Source organism: Cibotium barometz, chromosome 21 (genome assembly GCF_041138505.1).
Source record: "Cibotium barometz isolate CiBa-2024 chromosome 21, ASM4113850v1, whole genome shotgun sequence".
In the NCBI taxonomy this organism is placed as follows: domain Eukaryota; kingdom Viridiplantae; phylum Streptophyta; class Polypodiopsida; order Cyatheales; family Cibotiaceae; genus Cibotium; species Cibotium barometz.
This window is the reverse complement of record NC_141066.1, coordinates 46,970,481-46,990,796: the sequence shown is the minus strand read 5'-3', so window position 1 is coordinate 46,990,796 and position 20,316 is coordinate 46,970,481. Positions and strand designations below refer to the sequence as shown.

Genomic DNA, 20,316 nt, shown 5'->3' with positions numbered 1-20,316 from the left:
AATAACGTTTTCCAAACGATGTTGAACTCTTGTGTCGCGAAGTTTCAAAAAAGTTAGAAGCTCCAAGGTGGTGGTTGGTAGTTTGCGTTAAATGGCTGCATGGGTGGGGTAGGATCAGCAAAACTCAGTACTTTGAAAAAGGAGGCCTCACTGTTGACTCAAGCCTGCATGCATCTCAGCTTATATAAACTAGAGTACCTGTGAGCTTGCTTACATATATCCAAAGAACGTTCGATTTAGAAGCAGCAGCTATGGCTAGAGTGGCGATAATTGTGGCCGCGTGCTACTTCATCAGCTTCGGTAAGTGGCCGGCTTAGTAATTTGTGTTATAGTAGTGCGTCTGTGTATACTGCAGGTAATTTGTTTGTGAGTATACAATGCCGTATAGTACATGGATGGTAATTTGCGTGTATACTATGCAGCTATGATGAGAGCTGAGGCCACGACAATAACCATGCACAACAACTGCGGCTCTACCGTGTGCTTCAAGTACTGGGGGCCCAACAACGGCGTGGGCGGAGGGTGCTCGCAGCAAGGTGCCGGCGGCTCATGGCCGGTGCCCGTCGACTCTAGGTGGCAGGGTGCTACCTTTTGGACTATCACAGGCACAGGGTGCAGTGGCCAGGCTTGCAACACAGGGCCTCCCTCAGGGGTCACCCAATTCGAGATTACAGTAGCCGGCAGTGGCGGCAACGACTACTACGACGTCTCCAAAATTGGGGGCTACAATGGGGACATGACGGGGGTTCCCACCAACGGCAACTGTCCCACAGTCCAGTGCACTAGTGCCAACTCCGGCTCCTGCTACTACCCCGGAGGCCCCGATGAGACCAAGGCCTGCCCCACGGGAAGCACCGACTACAACGTCTACATGTGCTGATGACCTCCTTTTGGGGTTTAGGCTCTATGTCAATAAGTTCTGCCAATGACCTCCTCTGTATTTCGCACACCTGTGCATGACCGAACTTGAATAATGCGATGTCTCGCGTTCATTTATATGATAATGAACCTGTGTAATAATGTGATTAAGAAGTCCCTGATAAATGATTCTCAAATGCTATCACATAAATAACTCTCCATTACTGCTCAAGAGGAGATGCTCAAGAGGAGAGTACTACATATTGCAGCACTGGTTATCATTTATTTACTTCAACATTACCAGAGCCTACTCTTAAACATACCCTCAGGCCTTAACTTTGAAGCAAAATTGTGCTTCAAGACCTTTCCAGGCTTCAAATGAATCCTATTAATTGGGTGTAAAGCTTCACAGTGAAGCCTTTGATATTTTTGAAAGCTTCAAAGGAAGCCTTATGTAAAGGTGCTTGGCTTCACATGCATATATATATATATATATATATATATATACATATATCTATATATATCTAGATATATATAGATATATGTACGTATATATATATATATATATGTATATATATACGTACATATATCTATATATATCTAGATATATCTATATATACTTATATATATATAGATATATCTAGATATATATATATATACGTACGTGTATATATAGATATATGTATATATATATATATATATATACATATATATCCAAGGTTTGAAGATATTTTTGTACTAAGGTGCATTAAGGTGCTTGTGCCTGCTCAACATCCAATGCTAGAGAGGGCTTTAAAGGTCTATGGTTCATGTGAGGTTGAACAAATAGTTTCATTTTATGGTTCACCTAAAAAGCTTAATATTCAAGACTTCAATGCAGTGATTGATCCTGATGAATTCACGAGAGAGTTTGTAAAGTACAAGCATCAAGCTTTATGGGAATGGGTAAGATACACTCTTCCAGATGTAACTTCTTCCATTGCATGTAATAGCCTGTGGAGAGATGCACTTCCTAATGTGTTGTCTATATGCCAAGTTGCTCTTGTCCAATGTTGTAGCATAGCAATATGTGAAAGAGGTTTTAGTGCATGCACTGTGATAAAAACCAAGTTAAGAAATCGATTATAGATTAAAAGTTTGGATGCTTTGATGAAGTTGTCTATTGAAGGTCGTGATGATCTAAGCGATTCTTCAAAGTTTGTTAATAGTGTGGAGTTATGGTCTTCCAAAGCTCATCCTCATTTATTCACTGCTCATGGAATTTTCTCCTTAGTTTTGCAATAATGTTGCCTTTTTTCTTATGAAGGATATGACTGGGATGAGGATTTTATGTCTTTAGTTCAAAAAAATATGGCCGATGATAAGATTGAAGTCCCTTATCATTTATGGTCTCCTTTTAACTTATAAAAACAAAAAAAAAAGTAATTTTCTTCCTTCTTCCAAAGTTTTGGTGATGCTTTACTCTTTTTTCTTTTTTTCTACTCTTTACTAGTTTGCCTTTCTTTTGTCTTTTTTTAACTTAAAAAAACAAAAAAAAGTTATTTTCTTCCCTCTTTCAAAGTTTTAGTGGTACCATACTTTGTAGTACATGACTTTTATTTTTTTCTACTCTTTACTAGTTTGCCTTGCTTTCTTGTCTAATGTTTTGTCTTGCTTTCTTATCTTGCTTTCCTTTTTTCTTAGGAGTGTTAACTCTTCTTTGCGGCCATAAAATTGATCTAAATACTTTTATTAGCCTGCTCCATATATGTTCTTTGATTAAGAAGTCCCTGATAAATGATTCTCAAATGCTATCACATAAATAACTCTCCATTACTGCTCAAGAGGAGAGTACTACATATTGCAGCACTGGTTATCATTTATTTACTTCAACATTACCAGAGCCTACTCTTAAACATACCCTCAGTCAGGCCTTAACTTTGAAGCAAAATTGTGCTTCAAGGCCTTTCCAGGCTTCAAGTGAATCCTATTAATTGGGTGTAAAGCTTCACAGTGAAGCCTTTGATATTTTTGAAAGCTTCAAAGGAAGCCTTATGTAAAGGTGCTTGGCTTCACATGCATATATATATATATATATATACATATATACATATATATATATACATATATATATATATATATATATATATATATATATATCTACATATATATATATATTATAGTATATATATGTATATATATACATATATCTACATATATATATAGTATATATATGTATATATATATATAATATCTATATAGTATATATATGTATATATATATATATATCTATATATATACATATGTATATATGGATTACTTCCGCTAGCTTAGTGTGATAAAAGGAAATAGGCTATCTCAAATTATAATGAAAAGGCTTAATCCGACTCAAAGTTTGAGTGGCTTGTTCACACTTGGGTGAGAAGGATTTAAATCCCGCTCATAAAAATCCCTGGTGCCACACACACATGCTCTCTCACTCTCTCATAGATAACTTTTTTTTGAAAAGCGAGTTTTTCTTTTGACCTTTACTTGATTCAGAAATATCTTATCGTAGTACAACATATCTGCTTTTGTGTTGTACACCTCTGGGTCATAAAGAACATCGCCAGTCTACCCCACTGATCCAAAAGAGACCATGTATGCAAACCATACCTGTAGATGTGATTGAGAAACCCTACCAAAATATCTGAAACGGATGCCTAAAGTTCTAAATTGCCATCAAAATTAGGTCATGGTCGTTTTTCTATACAAGCATATCGTATGCTCTGGTCTAGACCTCAGGGAGATAGTTTTGCCAACTTTTTTTCACAATAAAAAACACCCTTGTAATAAAAAACACCATTGCAATAGACAATTTGAAATAGATGAATTATCATCCACTTGTATTCCAGTTGGGAAGGTGTTCAGTTGTCATATCCCTTGTTATGGGTACCCTACATGATGCTCTTTCCCTTGCTTTTTGGGATAGGGGGGATCCCATGGGTACTATGCCCTCTCCTCACGTGTGTGAGTAATATAAGCATTTTTAAGAAAATAAATAGATGAATTAGAAAATGTTTTTTAAAGTAGAAAGTTACACATTTATTACCATTTGAATATCATCCATCAAGTCATAGGCATTTTTGCCTATTTAACTGAGTGGAAAAAAATAAATCCAAACATAAAGTATGGCAATGGGGACTCAACAAAACAATCCTCCCTTGCATGTATTAAACAAATGAGAATGTGAACATCCTTCATTTCCCTAATAGCTCTTTTGATACTAGTGTTGAAGATGGCCATTATTTTGTTCAAAAATAAAACATGTGAATATCTTTGTCATTTTGTATTGTTGAGGTTGATGATGCACCATGAGTCTCAGTTACTTATGTTGGGGTTTTTCTCTAATGTAGTGTTGTTGTGGCAACTTGTGGTCTCATTCTTTTTTTAAAATGCAAACTATGATTTATTTATACTTCAAAAGAAAAGTATGACGCTTCATGAGGAGATATCAACTTAGCTATGTTTTGTCTAGTGAGTTTACCCATCGTCGAACAAAAGACTTCAGGCTTGCCTCAATAAAGTCTTAGCAAAAGCTCTAGAAGACTCAATATAACAAGGTCCTCCACCATGAATCTTATGATTCCTAACATTCTAGATAGTTTAGATATCATGACTATTAGAGCATGCCCACACATTAAAAGCTCTCCTTAATTTGATCCTCTTATCTAGTCTCAGTTGTTCAATACCCCACTTTTTGACCTTTGGATTAGTGAGAGCTAAAGGAGATCTTGGCCAATCATCTCTTATATGGTTAATCACTTCTTGCATAAAAACTATCTTTTTGCTACTCAATACACTTTGTGGACTATCTGGAATTCTTTGGTTCATTATGTTATTGTCCCATATGTGTCCAAATTTCCTGATTCCTTTATTATGAAGTCTTTTAGCCAGTGTCTTGTTCCACTCAACAATAGGACTTTCTTCCTTCATGAATGCCTTAGATAACCATAGAATTGGACTCAAGGCAGAATCCCCTCTGAAATTAACCCACCATTGTACATTTGACAAAAATTTCTTCCAGATTTCTACCATATTTCTCAAAAAGACGAACCCTGTGATCTTGATCCTCCCCCCAGTGGGGTTGTTGCAAGATCAGGATGTCTAGTTTTGTCTATGCTGGACTGGGACAATTCTTGGACAATAAATTTGGGGGGGGGGGGAAGGTACTTCAAACGAGATCAAGAAACTAATAGAAAATACACATACACTCAAATTTAACCCCAATATAACTTAAATTAATATAAATTAGTCCAATTTATCAAAATTAACCAAAAATATGATAAAACAATAAAAAAATAATCTTTCCATACTTAGAGTGATGTAATTTTTTTTCCATAGATGCACCAATACAAGTACACTAGTCCCTATAGGTTTTAGATGATTTACATCAAAAATGTAATTTTACTAATTAGATTATTAGTATTTGCAGGTCTTCTGATAGCCTGTAAGAATTTTAGAAAAGAGATCATTAAAAATCAAACCATTGGATTTGCAATTTTGACTAACCATCACATTCTACCAATGTATCACTATCTACCACTCTTTTGATCTACAAGATTATGCATTTTTAAGTGGTAGTTATTGTGGGTGCAAAAAGTGGCATGTATTATAACACTTTAAAGAACTTGAAATATTTAAAGAAAATAGACAAATAGCATAAAAATTTCTCAAAAAATCACTGAGTTAAGCTCTATATTATGTGAAGATCTAAGATGCAAAGTGGAAATCTCATATGAGTTTATATGTGAAAGATATTAGCATTTTATGGAACAAGCCCAAATTTGGGACATGGTGTATACATTGAGCTTGTACCTAAGGAAATGAGGACTTTTAACTATATAATGCTTAATTAGATTATGCAACTATATTCCCAACTTTGCATGTGGCGTTCCAACAAAAGAACTTGAAAGGAAATTCCTTCGTTAGCTAGGAGAGATTGGCCACTAAAGGTAAATAAATGCCTGTTTTTTTACTATTTACAGGGTGCCTGAGTGGACAAAACTGGGCACCCTGATCCTGCAACCGCCTCCTGGCGCAATCAACTTTTCCAGCTAGCATGTACCATGCCACTAATTTCTAGCCACTTGAGCTCTCTCAATCATACATTTAATGATATAGGCCTATGGTTGATAATCCCTTTTAGCTTGCTTAGCCATTTGCACAGTAATTGCTTGACCTTGTCCATAATGGTAGGCAGATCCCAACCACCATCTACCTGTCTTGTACATATCTATCCCCATGAGAAAATGCCCAAACCTATTTGTCTTCCCATGTCCACATGTAGTTCTTGAAAACCTTTAGAACCTTGCTCCACTCATTAGAAGAAAACTTGATCAATGAGGCAATATAAACAGACATGACATAACGCACATGCTTGAGAACAACTAACTTACCTACCATGCTTAATTTAATTTGAGATCTAAGATCCACCTTGGCCTTTAGTTTTTCCAAAAACCACATAGAACAATAATTTTAATGATCCTCCCTAGCCCCACAAGGCACCCCAAATATCTTATTACATTAACTACTCTGATTTCTTATAGCTCACATTCCTCAAGCACTCCATCACTATGATAAAAAATATTCATGCTCCAATTTCTTTTAGCCCACATTCCTCAAGCACCCTCTGATCAAAACTAAGTCTAAGCACCTCAATTTTGTGGTGTGAAATTCTAGAGCTTGATACATTAGAGAAGTCCTCATGTACACACTCATCAAGGCATGTATGCTTTCTTTTTCACAGTTCACAATGTTACGGGCTATCATCTATGGGAGACAAAAATTTCACCATTTGGTAAAGGTAAAGTCCTGGTACCTTTTTGTAAGAGCAAGTCCAAGTTCCTGAGAAGGGCATCTATGTCAAGAGCAAACAATAGTGGTGCTAAGAGGCAACCCTATCTCATTGATCTCTTAATGAGAAAAGGAGAGGTAATATAACCATTCACTTGTATTGCTACATGAGCATTCTGAATAAAGTTTTCACCATTTTGAAAATTGCAACCCAAAGTCCATCTCAGCTATCACAGGAAAAATGGACTCCCAAGCTCAGGGGGTGCACCTATAAGAAAATATCCATATCACCTGCATTCAAAGGGTATTAATAAAACCCCTTTACTTAAATGTTATGAGGTAATGAATGATCCCTCTTCCTTAAGAAACTTACAAGTTTCATTTTTCAAAGTGCCGTATAAAACCCCCTCTTGTAAATGTAATCTTATAACTTTTTTCAAACTTTATCAAATAAAATACCCTTCCTAGTGAACTTTTTTCAAACTTTTTTCAAACTTTATCAAATAAAATACCCTTCCCAGTGAACTCACATGATACGTTTAAAATTTTGGAGGTGCCTTTTCCAATTCCATACTCAACATAAGATAATGCTCTTTTTGGTCTGAAGCCCAATCAATGGGGCTAGCACTATATTGAGGATTGCCTCTTGAATTGAACTACCATGAACAAAACCATACTACCTCTTGTGCACTTTCTTCTTGGAGACATATTTCCTGACCACCATCAAAGTAAGAGCTTTTTCCATCACCTTCTAGATGGTGTGTAACACAGTCAAAGGTTTGTATTGTTTAACCTCTTTCATGTCCCTACCTTTGTGGACTAGTTTAACAAGACTTTTCTTAACATTTGTTGGCATTGTGCATTAAAATATCACTACATTTGGAAGGATTCCCCCATGCTTCATGATTTAAAAATAGTTTAGTGCTTGCTCACCTTGGCCCTATTTTGCATATCTTGTGATTAATACACTCGAAGAGGCAAAATACCAAGAACTTGAATCTCCCAAAGAACATATTATGCTTTGCTAGAACTCACCTTGGCCCTATTGTGCATATTTTGTGATTAACACACTTCAAGAGACAAAATACCAGGAACCTGAAGTGAATATATTATTTTTTGCTAGAGCTCCACTCTTTTCAACATGTCCACAAGAGTGTGCTCCCTACTAACACAATATCACTCTTTGTAGACAATTGTGTCATGAGTGAGTTTATTTTCCCTTCTTGGTAGATTCTGTAATGCCACATGCTTTTAAAATGCAATTGAAAGAACCCTTGTACGTCCTATCCATTCTCAAGCCTCCCCAATATCTACAAGATGCGAATATGGCATATCACCTCCTAGCTGCCTTCACATGAGCTCAACAGTATGGATTTTTAAAATCCCTTTTCACACATTTTTTACATTAAAAAAGGTACCATTTAAAGGGGGTATTAACTGATTTAATAGAGAAAGAGTGTGCTATATTCATGATAAGTTCACAGATAGGGGGCTTATAAAATAGGCCTGAGATATAGAGACTTTACACAATGTGACCCCCCTCCACTCCCCCCCTTCCCCTCAGTAGCCACCAAATCCTTTTTAAAATATGTAACCCTAACATGTGAGTTCAATAGAAGGCATTTTTAAAATCCTTTTTTTACACATTCTTTACATATAGAAGGGCACAATATAAAGGGGATATTTACAGATTGAATAGAAAAAGGGTATACTTTATTCATAAAAAATTTACACAAAAAGGGGGGGGGGTAATTAGGCCTTGAATGCACATGATATAGAGGGTTTACATATAGTGATCCTCTTCAGCCTAGCCTACACTTTTCTTGACATTACTCTCCCCTTTTGGAGAAGTTTTTGCTCTAAAAAATATATCTAGGGAAGATGTGACTTGCAAGAACTAACTTTTTTTGACATAAAAATCCTCTTGAGGTTTTCCATTCCATTTAACTAGCTTGTTTAATGCTAGTCCTTAAAGCGATCTCAATGCATAGTAGAGTTGTATCCAACTTATCTAACCACCTAATATTGAAGCAATGACCAATCACTAGAGGATCTTGAAAACACTACCTTGATAGTGCCCTTTGCTCAACATAAAAGGTGGGTTAATGAAACTCCCTTCCCCCCATCTTAGCCCTCACTACTTGATGACCCACTTTAGTCTATGCAAGTACTACAGACTAGCCATTGAAAACCAAGGTTGAAAACTTGTGGGAATTCATCAAATGCCACATAGAATCTTGGTATGTGTCATCAAAATTAAAGTTTGATGAATGTTGTGCTTTAGCAAGACTTTTCTTTCTCTAAAAGTGGCCATTTGAGAGAGAAAAGGAACACGAAAGCACATATGGATGGACAAAGAGGCATGTATGAAAGTGAATTCAAGGAAAGAGAAGTGCCAAAATGTGAATTTTACTTCAAAAGTGCATGGAATATTTTCCTAGGATCTCACCAAAATTTTACGAAGTGCAAACGGGCCTCCGAAGGACCTAAAACGGCTAAAATACGGCTTACGTGAGGTATCAAGAGGGGGCGCATGGACAAAGAATTATGAAAATGGGAAGGAGGGATTTGACGCCCAACCTTCCCCATGACTCACCCATGCTTTACCTCTCTCTAAGCCGCCACATGGATGCTAAAAATGGTATCAGCTTTCCACCTCATCAATTTGAGTTCTTAAAAGTGGATTATCTTGCTCATTAAGAGGACAATTAGAGTGTGAAAAAGCACAAGTGAAAGCTCTCAAAAAGCTCTTCAAGCTCAAGCACTCATATGCTAGTAGTTACATGCTTATGCTAGTGTAATACCCTTGGTAGATAAGTACATAGGCTATGGAGCACTTCCAGCTCAAGCTCCCATCCAAATCCTCTTCAAGACTCTCCTTTTCTTCGCAAGTACTCTTGGCTTGAATAACCATTGAGGCTCTGAGAAGAGGACAACGTAGCACAAGGTCCTAAGCACAAGCCCAAAAGCTCATGGTGGGTTATGGAGATCCTAGCCTCCATGGTCCAAGAGATATATTAATTCAAGCTTCTCTCTTTATGTAAAGAGTTCAAGAGCAAAATATTAATACAAAGCCTTTCAAGGGGGGGTCGGCCTCAAGAAATCCGACCCTCAATCTTGTTTGTTGGTGTTAAGTTCTTGATTTGCAAGCTTGTTTTGCATATGCTATTTGGTTGTGTGTATGTGAGTAACTAAATGAATGCATGAGCTAGTGGTTTTTGTGTGTGAATAGTCAAATGAATGCAAATGCAAGTTGTTTGTGTGTACAAATAATTGAATGAATGCATTAGCTACTATGTTATTCCTATCACATGCTATCACTACTAAGGGTGGAAATTAAAGGAAATCATTACTAAAAGAGCTTGAGTAAATACTTGTTATTTGCTATAAAGAAGCTTATATTAAACTTGGTTTCATTAGTATCAGAGCATTGTAGGTGTTTCTTAATTGAAATTAGAATTTCTAATTAAGCTACGATCCAAGCACTCTCATAAAAAGGTAGTGAATATTGTGAAGGAATCATGTCTTTCATTCCACACAATGAGCATAGTTGGCATCAAGTAAATTTTAAGGAAGATGAAGCTTCAACACAAGGAACTCATGGCTTAAGGAACTTAGTTCAAAGCTTGCATGAAGCACAACATAATCCCTTTTTTAGGCCCACGGTTCAAGCTTTAATGTTTGCTCATGTCATGGTTCTTACAACAAAGTCTCCTCCACGAGAAGCCGATTCTCCACAAGGGAGTGAGCATGTAAGAATGTTTGTGGAACGGGAGGGGCAATCTCCATCAAGTGCTCCTAAAGAATGACGTTCCCATTGTAGACGACAAAGATCTTCTTCAAGTGATGGATCTTCCTCATCCAAAAGTGGAAGAAGTAAAAGAAGCCGTTTTCATCGACGAAGGAGAAGGTCTCCTTCACCTCCATCAAGCCCTTCACTCTCAAAAGGTGATATGAAGAGAGTTCTCTACAAGAGAGGTCAAGCACATGCACTCGCATACCAAGAAGGCGCAAAAGGACCTATTATGCTTGGAAGAGAGCTCGCAAGCTTCAAACATTCAAGGAGGGTGGAAAGAATGTGACTTTTCTCACATTTGATGGTACATATGGCAACACGGATAAAGTACTCAACTTAATCCAACAATTTGATGCGGTTTTTGGTGGAGAGCACTTCACCAAATAGTCCAAGTTACGTCATGTGGCCATGTACATGCAAAGGTCCGCCCGTCAATGGTGGGCGAGTCTTCGAGCTCAAGGTTTGCGGCCCAAAACTTGGCAAGAATGTAGGAATGCTATCATGAAGCAATTCCTAAGCGACCAAGCTCAAGATGATGTGCTAACATCATGGCATGCTCTTAAGCTCGAAAAGGGAGAGAGTATGCAGCACTACATAGACAAGTTTTGGGATTTACATCTCAAAGCTATTGTCTTTAAGAAGATAAATTTCTCGAAGCAAAAGCAATAGTTTTTGGCCGGGCTTTATGAAGATGTGCCTGGATATGTTCATGCACAAAAGCTAGCAACTATCTCCGAAGTCATCCATCACTCATTGGTGGCCCATTGGTGGGTAGCAAGATTTTCCCTTTCAGTCCACTCCATCATCACAAGACAAGACCATCCAACTTCCAAAAATGGGTCAAGAAGTTTAGTGAGTTGGGTGATCGTACGATCATTTGGCTTCATTTAGACAAGTGGCCAAGGTGGAGGAGGTCTTTGATCTTCACACTTTAGTTGAAGGGTTTGGATTTACACTAGAGTGTTAGACATTGAAGAGTGCACACAGAGGGTGTTGTGTGTGTGTGTGGAGTAGCACAGAGATGGAGAAGAAGAAGACACAAGATGTGGACTCCTTGTCACAATGAGTGAATAGGGTTTGGAAAGAGTCCTTATTAGTTAGACTACAAAGAATGGTGTCCGGCCGCCCACTTACTTAGGGATGGCACAATGGGCTTTACCACCCCAACAAAATATGCCAAGGTAAGGCCCAGCCATTCGATATTTGATGGGGATGAAACTTGGTAAGTAGGGGTAAGGAATCTTAAGAGACATGATTGTAAATGTTTGTTAGCGAATGGCTGGAATGAGGCCTTACCATGGAGTATTTTTAACACACGTCCTTAGGAATAAATATACCAGGGTAAGGCCCCATGCCAACCATTTGGTAACTTGCAACCAGATAATTTTGACTACAATCTATAAACACAATAGATTTGATGTATACTCTTAGTGGTATTTGAGTGTGATCCAACACACACACATTGTGGTTTATGCACGATCCACAAATATCACATACATATGCTAGCACTATGTGCACACCAATGTGTGCACCTTTCACCTATCAGAATCAATTATTTAGAAACAAGGAGATCTGAATACGACTTACCAGTACTCCATGCAAACGTCCTCTAACTCTCTACTCTGACGGAGACCAAAACGCACCTAGAACATATTTTTGGCAGCAAAAGTTTCGCTTATGTATTGGATGTCGTTGCCAATGGCCCCAACGTAGCTCTCGAACCTAGTGTTGCACTTGTATAGAAGGGATAATCGATGGTAATGCTCTTGACCTTGTACTGCTTCCCATGGCTCTATACTTGCTCTCTAACCTCTTAGCTTGCACTGGACTTTGACACCATTAAAATATTTGGGAAAGAAGGAGAGCTAGAACACTTGCAAGCACTCAATGGAGAAGATATGCAAGATGTGGAAGGTTGAACTTCTTCTTCTTCTCTACTAAACAAAGTGATAACAAAGATGAATCAAATACAACAAAGATTAATGAAATACAACATAAGTACTAGAGTACTATATGTACAAGCAGTCCATAGTGTGAATCCATTGTGAGGTGAGCCACCATAATAAGTATGCCATAGCTCAATATGTGGTCTAAATGTATAGTCGAGTTATAGAGAATCATTGGCAAAGATCCATCATGTCAGTCTCACCAAATGTGCCAATGAGTAAATTTCTCAATGGCTAGCTGTTGTGACTACCAGCTCATGTTGAGCTTGACATATCAGCAGTTGATATAGCACATAGCACTTTGGATCAATTCAATAGCTTCTAACACTCCCAAAAGGATTCAGTTTTGGGTATGTTTCTTTCATTAGGGAAAGGATAGGGTCTATAGTGTTCCTTTAAATTGCCAGGGGGATTAGAACATGATTAGGAAAAAGGCTTATAGATAAGTGCCATGTACAAGAATGTTGGGTTTGTAAGAGAGGTCAAAAAGATTCTTTAGAAGATGCTTTGTGAACTTTTTCTCTCTTAAAAGGGGGGGGGGAGTTTTTAATCTTTTAGACATCCATAACTTCTATGTGCAAATCAAAATTTGACAAAGATTATAGATTAGCTTTTAATAGATATGTTACATTACATTTTCATGCTAGATTTTAAATTCAATTTTGGTGGGAAAATTTGAATTCAAACATTGTAGTGAGTTTTTCATGTTTCACTTTCAAAAAGAATCTTGGATCATCAGAGTCAATTTGTTACCAAGTAAAAGGGTTATAGACCCCATCCGTCCCCTAATGGTTGTAAGTTCATTTGAGTAATTATTAGTTATTCTTCTTGGGTACCCTATCTTGACAAGCCTTTTGAATCTCTAGTCTCATAGTTTGGGGTTTTGCTTGTACTGGTGGGTACCTCAGCATTATCCCCTTTGTCAGCCCACCAACACCTGCTTTACCAGGCAAGTGTCCACACTCACTGGATTTCTTCTTGGCAAAACCACGGTACAAAATTTTGTAGCTAATTGTTTTGCCCCTTCTGTCATCACTAGGGCTTCCCAATCCTGCATGATCATCTACTTGAACCCTAGCTTCATGGCCCACTCAACATTATTTTCCTTTCAAGAAGAAGGTAGCAGGCTTCACAAGTTGCAAGGTTTGAGTAATTACCTTCTTTGTGGCAAGGGCTTGCTTTGCTACCATGGTGTTAGTGTCCTATGATTTATCTTCACTCTATGTTTTCTACTCGTCTAGTCTTGGCTCTTTGTTTTGCCCTTGATTAGTTGTGTTGTGATTCTACATGTCATGATCCTTTTTATTAGTGTCATTTATCTTGAGATGTTCTTGATTGCCTCCTTCAATGGTCTTGTCTTTGTGATTTGTGTCATCATCAGTTGTGATGACACGTATTTTCAGCCTTTGTGTTGTTTCCATTTTACTTCTTTTCTTTTTCTTTTTTAAAATTTTCAGCATTTGTTGTATCTTCTCATGAGTATTTCCTCCTTATTTGATTTTTCATCATGGTCTTTAACAACCATACTTTTGACTACCCTTCATAGTAGCCTTGTGTACCAAGGAGATCTTCTCGAATAATACACCTAACAATATTCATTTGTCTGCTTAAGGTTGAATCAAATAAATCTTTGTCTTTGCTAATATTTGAGATATGGTTTCCTTAGGGATCCATGTTTGCACATAGTTGTCCTTTGTCTTGGATGGACTAGAGGTTGGAGCACATCTATGTGATTTTGATTTTCTTCCCTTCCACCTTGATTCTTGAGTCTTTTTGTGTCTAGTTTGAGGTCCTCTTTGTGACAGGAAGTGTCATTATGGAAGGCACATTGTAAGCTGTGAACTCTAGCTTTGGCAACCAAAACTCTCTATTGACTAGGCTGGAATCTTGTGCTTCCAATAATATTTGAGTAAAACTCGATCAATGACTACGCTATTGTGTAAATGATCGGTACTCACACATGTACGTCCATGCAAGACATCTAAAGCTATGTGGGATACTTTTTCTAGATTGTTTCATACTAAAAATGAAGCAAAGATCATGCACTTGCACAACAAATTGTTTAAATATACACACATGCATGCAGGAGAGTCCATTTCAGATTATGTGACATGTATACACGACATTGTGGAAGAATTAATTGCTCTTGATGAGTTTATTGATTAGAGAACTTTGGTTAATCATTTGTTAACAAATATCTTTGAGGACTTTAACACATTTGTTACTGTTATCTCGATTACGACTGACAAAGATGATGTGAATGCCTTTGATATTGTGGTTGGTTTACTGTTGGAAGAAGAGTAACATATGCAAAATATGGATAGTTCTCACAATGGGGGTAAACATGCTTATGCTAATAAGCACATGTAGAAAGCACAAGAAGAGGGAAAATCCAATGTACAAAAGCATGTGTCAAGGAATATGCAAGAGAGTAGCACCTCTCACCATGGTAAATATGAGAAGAAAAATGGTTCATGTCATTATTGTGGTGGTAAATAGGAACATTGGGCAAATGAACACAGAAGTTGCAGATGAAGGTAAATGTTTTGAATGTAAGAAACATGGGCATTTAGCAAAGAATTGCAGGAATAGAAAGAAAGTTGAACATGGTCATGTTGTAGAAGCTAATCAAATGGCAGAGTCTAATGCTATAGAATTCGAAATGTGCTCATTGTTTGCATTCAAGACATCTAATCAAGATACATGTCTTGCTGTAATGTCAAACTTATAGTGGTATGTAGAGAGTGGGGCTACAAAGCATATAACCCCATGTAGACAAGTTTTTAGCATGTTCAAAGGAGTGAGTGATGCCAAATGAATTCTGGAATGCGCTAATGGTATTCACCATCTGATTCAAGGTGAAGGTGATGTCACTCTAGACTTATAGAATGGCAAAAAATTGATACTATGTAATGTGCTATATGTACTTGATTTGTGGAAAAATCTTGTGTCAGCCTCAACCTTGATAAAAGCAGACATGAAAGTGTACTTTGAAAACAATGCTGGTACTATTTTGGACAAAACCAATAGGCGTATCACTTCAACTCTATAAGTGACAATGGTACGTTTTATTTAGATTTGCATGGATGTGCATCTAGTATGGCAACTACTGATAATGATGTATTGAATTGTGGCTTGCTCGTTTTGGTCATTTGCACTTTGATGGTCTTTTGAATCTACAAAAGCATGATATGGTTCGTGGAATGGCTAAGCTAACAGCGCATGCTAGTGTGATGGATAAGCCATGTGATGGTTGTATGAAAGGAAAGATCCATCGTTTATCTTTTTCAAAGCTGGATAAACATGTGAATTTACGTAATGTACCTAACTTAGTACACTGTGATGTAGTGGGATCACTGCCAGTGTCCCTAGGTGGCTCCAAATACATTGTCACGTTTATTGATGATACCTCACCATTTACATGGTTTTTTCCAAAGAGTCCTTGAAATGTTTAAGCAGTGGCTTGCAATGGTCGCAAAAATGAGCTGGATAGGAAACTAAAGATATAGCCTACTGATTATAGTGGAGAATACTTCTCTAATGACATGGGTAACTTTATGCATCACAAGGGAATTAAATATCAATTAGCCATGGCTTATACATCGCAACAAAATGGAGTGGCCGAGCATAAAAATAGGACAATCATGGAAATGGCACATACAATGCTGAAAGCAAAGGATCTTTCTGGTATTCTATGGGCTAAAGTAGTTGTAACTACGACACATATTTTGAATAAGTGCCCTACACATGCTTTATTGAATAAAACACCTTATGAAGTTATGTATTTCAAGAAGCCAAATGTGGGCTATTTTTTTGTTTTTGGAAGCAAAGCCTATGCATATGTACCTACTCAAAACTGGAAGAAACTTGATGAGAAAAGCATAGTAGGAGTCATGGTAGGGTATATGCCCAATAGCAAGGGTTATAAACTCTATTATGTGCATACCAAGAAGATATTTGCAAGCAGGGATGTTATATTTGATGAGTTTGAGACTCTTGATTTATCTAATGTTGATGACCCTTTTGTGGATAGTGATTATGAACTTGGTCATGTAAAGTTACCTTTACAAGAAAAAGTAATGAGCCTTCTGATGACAAAGCCATTGGGAAAGCAAAGACCATGCCAAAATGGGTTGTAAAAACAAGCAAGATGCAAAACAAAGTGATGTATTACAAGGCCAGACAAGAAGTGAGCAAACAAAGCTGGACATGGCTATAGAAAAGAAGAGAGTGACTACGTCATAGGTCTTCAAGACTAAGCGTAAAGTTGATGGCAGTGTTAATAAGTATAAAGCATGATTGGTTGCAAAAGGGTATGCATAGAAGAAAGGAATTGACTATCATGAAACTTTTGCACCAAGTGCATGTATGACCACCACCATCAGATTGGTTACAACTATGGTAGCTCTAAATTCATGGAATGTATATCAACTAGATGTAAAGACTGCATTCTTAAATGGTGATTTGGATGAGGAAGTCTTTATAGAATAGCCATTTGGATTTGTAGTACAAGGCATGGAGCGTAAAGTATGAAAGCCTAAGAAAGCTCTATATGGTTTGAAACAGGCACCACGTTCATGGCATAAGAAAATAAATTCACATTTTTTTAGCCATGCATTTCAAAACTATCCTTCAGAACCCACATTATATGTACTTGTTGATGATGAGAAAATAATGATTGTTGTGCTTTATGTAGATGACATTCTTGTGATAATAATAGTGAAGAAAAGCTTGTGCAAGTAAAGCAAAATCTACAATCTGCTTTTGAGATTTCAGATATGGGGATTCTCCACTACTTTCTTAGTGTAGAATTCATACATAGAGATGACAATATATATATGTCACAGCGTAAATATGTCGAGGGGATGCTAAAGAGGTTCAATATGGATGATTCTAAACCTATTTGTACTCCCATGATGTATGGACACACTTTAGATAAGTGTGAAGATGAGGATGATGCTGATCCCTTGCTCTTCAGGCAATCAGTTGGGTGTTTACTTTACCTGTGCTTCACAAGACCCGACATTATGTATGTAGTGTCATACCTTAGCAGATTTATGACAAAACCCAAAGTTTCACATTGGACAGTCGTCACTCGTGAAGAGAGTCTTTCGATATGTTAAAGGTTTTTTTACACTTGAGTTTATTTTATAGCTCACAAGATGAGTTAATCCTGGTTGGCATCAGTGATTCAAATTGGGTTGGTGACAAATCTAATCGAAAGTCAACATCTAGATATTACTTCATGCTTGGGTTGATAGCTATCCTTTGCATTGCAAATGAGGGATGCCGCATTGAAGTAATAACACAAGCTTTCTCTTTGCCTTTACAAGGTTCTTTTCCCTAAATTCCCTACTTGTGCATTTTCACATGAATTCATTGTTGCTTCTGTAGTAGCTGATCTCATACAAATATACTAATGGTTTGTTTTTCAGTACAGAAGAAACGGGAGAACACCCTGCCACCATGCCGTTGCTGTTACGTTGAGCTGGAGCAACATTATTTTTAAAGAAGGTGAGAGGTTTCCTCACTCAGAATATGCCTGCTAAACACACACACACACACACACACACTCTCTCTCTCTCTCTCTCTCTCTCTCTCAGCACACACAGCGCTAATGTTAGATATCGAGGTGTTATTGACACCTGGCAATTACCTCAAATACTAGGTGGTAGTTACACCCTGCGCCCACACAAAAACGCACAAAAAAACACACACTTCCACATTTCATAGTGGAAGTGCACACCTGCATATGCACGCACAGGAGCACTGTGGAGCGGGCTGGGAGGTGCACACACTTGCATCTCCTGCTTATTACACAGTGGCTTCACCATCATCTAAAGACGTGCGCAAGGGTGGAGTGCTTAGCACATTATATTTGAGGGGCCAGGTCATGAGATTGATCCCTGGCTCCTGCCCTTCCTTTTTGCACATGGTTGCATACGTGGCACCTTGATACCGGGTGCTGCCCGATATCTCCCCCTGCCCCCTCCCTCCCCAACACCCCACACAAACACTCACACACAGAGCAATTGCTCAATATACCTACACAAATTATACATGCATGGATGAAAACCAATGATTCTAACAAATAAGGGTCATATGTATTCATTTACCCTTTAAATATAAGAATTTCAGAAGATCTTGAGCGGAATACATATTTTTTGGACAATTATGTGAAGGCAATAGAGACCCACACACTAGACCACTTAGCCTACCCTGTTTGGGCAAATGGGACACTAATTTTGGGCCATCAAAGAAATTAAAGGGCTTTGCACATCTATTGTTTGCTTCAAAGCCTAAAGATTTTACCTTGATCTATTGACTCTAGGTCCCTGCATTTTCGTGTCACCCAAATTAGAAACTCAGGTGTTTAGAAATCCAAATTAGCCGGTTTGACATGCAGGGAAAAGGAGAATTTCTCACATCTTATGTATCTTATGTATAAGATAAAAAAAATTCATCTTCAGGTTGCCAGGTGTGAACACCTAAGATGTATAAGATAAGATGCCACGTGTCAACACCTAAGATGTATAAGATAAAAACAAAAAGAAATTCAACCGGGAAAAAGGTAAGTGTGTAGAAAAATCTATGTTGAAGTGAGGGAAACTGTCTTATATATATATATATTAAAGTGAGTGAAATATATATTAAAGTGAGGAACCTATCCTAAAAGTAAGGAACCGTTAAAGGAGGAGAGAGAGAGAGAGAGAATATATATATATGGCCTTTTCTCCGACAGATGATTCTGCTCTATCTCTCTTTCTCTCACCGACAGAGAAAATATATATATATATATATATCAGCCCTCATTCTCCTCATTGTTGATGCTCAGGTGCTCATTGCAGCCTCCTTCTCAGGTACAGCAGCCTTCTTCTAAAGGTGTCGTGTGTGTGTCTCTGTGCTTTTGGCCAGAGCCATCTCTCTCTCTCTCTCTCAAGCCTCCACATCAAGTCTCTGTTTTCTAGGAGGTTCTGCTGTAGAAATAGGAGAAGATCATCGTGCAGGGCAGGCTGTTCTATAGGGGGTGGCGGTGCCAAAGTTTCGCTGTGCTATAACACTGTGCTATAACAATCCGACCCCTTCGCTTCTCCGCCCCACAATGGCAGGTTGAATTTACTGCTCATTTTCGGCTTCTGCGTATACTATCTATTATATGTACTTTTTCTGTCATTTTGTATATATTGCTTCATAAGCTCAAGCTGGAAGAGTTAAGCTCAAGCCTGTTGCAGTGACCGCATTAAAAGTTTAATTTAATTAGAGTCTGAGAAAGGGAAGAATTGAAACTCACGCATTGTGCATGGTGAGAGCAGTGTGAAGGACCATAGATTGATATTTGCCTCCCCTGAAGATGATCGGATATGCATATTAGCAAGCTGAGAAGAGCCGGGCCTAGCTGGTTGCTTTTTGAGAGAGAGAGAGAGAGAGAGAGGGGAAAAACAGCCCATGTGTGTGTGTGTGTGTGAGAGAGAGAGAGAGAGAGTGTGTGTGTGTGTGTGTTTGTGTGTATGTGATAACCGTAGACTAATTGACACTTGCCTGCTTCCAAATCAAGGCTGACGAGAGTGAGAGAGGCGGTGTGGCCAAGCATTTCGGAGAAGGCATGGAGCGAGGAGGCGAGGAAGCCAGTGCACAGCGTCCTGACAGTGGCCGTTATCTCCATGCTCTCGGGTGTCAGCTCCATAGCCACCTTATTTTCTCTCTCTAACGTGGGAAAAAGAGAGGCGATTCAACCATGGGAGCAGGGGCTGCTTGAGCTCATCAGAGGGGCGGTGTCGAGAGAGAGAGAGTCTCAAATGTGAGAGAGAGAAGAAGAAAAGATTTTTTTTTATAGTAAAAAATGTGATTGTCTTTTTCGATAAGTGTAGATATGTTTACAAAATTAGTTTTTAAAGTGTATGT

General features: G+C 38.0%; 1 protein-coding gene and 1 long non-coding RNA gene across 3 annotated transcripts in view; one reads left to right on the top strand and one right to left on the bottom strand.

Moving 5' to 3' along the window:
* Window positions 1-20,078, bottom strand: part of LOC147627251 (uncharacterized) — a 97,500-nt gene extending 77,422 nt beyond the window's left edge. The window contains exons 1-2 of one of the 2 annotated variants that reach the window (XR_015268538.1): window positions 19,954-20,078; window positions 19,737-19,759 (exon numbers count right to left, since the gene is read on the bottom strand). This is a non-coding gene — a long non-coding RNA (uncharacterized LOC147627251). Of the gene's footprint in view, window positions 1-19,428; window positions 19,760-19,953 lie in introns of those variants that run through there. The other variant, XR_015268537.1, reaches the window with a different exon arrangement.
* On the top strand, window positions 161-1,072 carry LOC147627252 (pathogenesis-related thaumatin-like protein 3.7). Its single transcript, XM_086816178.1, has 2 exons — window positions 161-300; window positions 423-1,072. Exons 1-2 carry the CDS (start codon window positions 252-254, stop codon window positions 878-880), a joined length of 507 nt encoding a protein of 168 aa, XP_086672304.1. The 5' UTR covers window positions 161-251; the 3' UTR covers window positions 881-1,072.
* Window positions 20,079-20,316: the final 238 nt, after the last annotated feature.

Coding starts and splice junctions, on each gene's coding strand:
- LOC147627252 (XM_086816178.1), top strand. CDS start 252: ATGGCTAGAGTGGCGATAATTGTGGCCGCGTGCTACTTCATCAGCTTC. Junction 301..422: donor GTGCTACTTCATCAGCTTCG/GTAAGTGGCCGG, acceptor TATACTATGCAG/CTATGATGAGAGCTGAGGCC.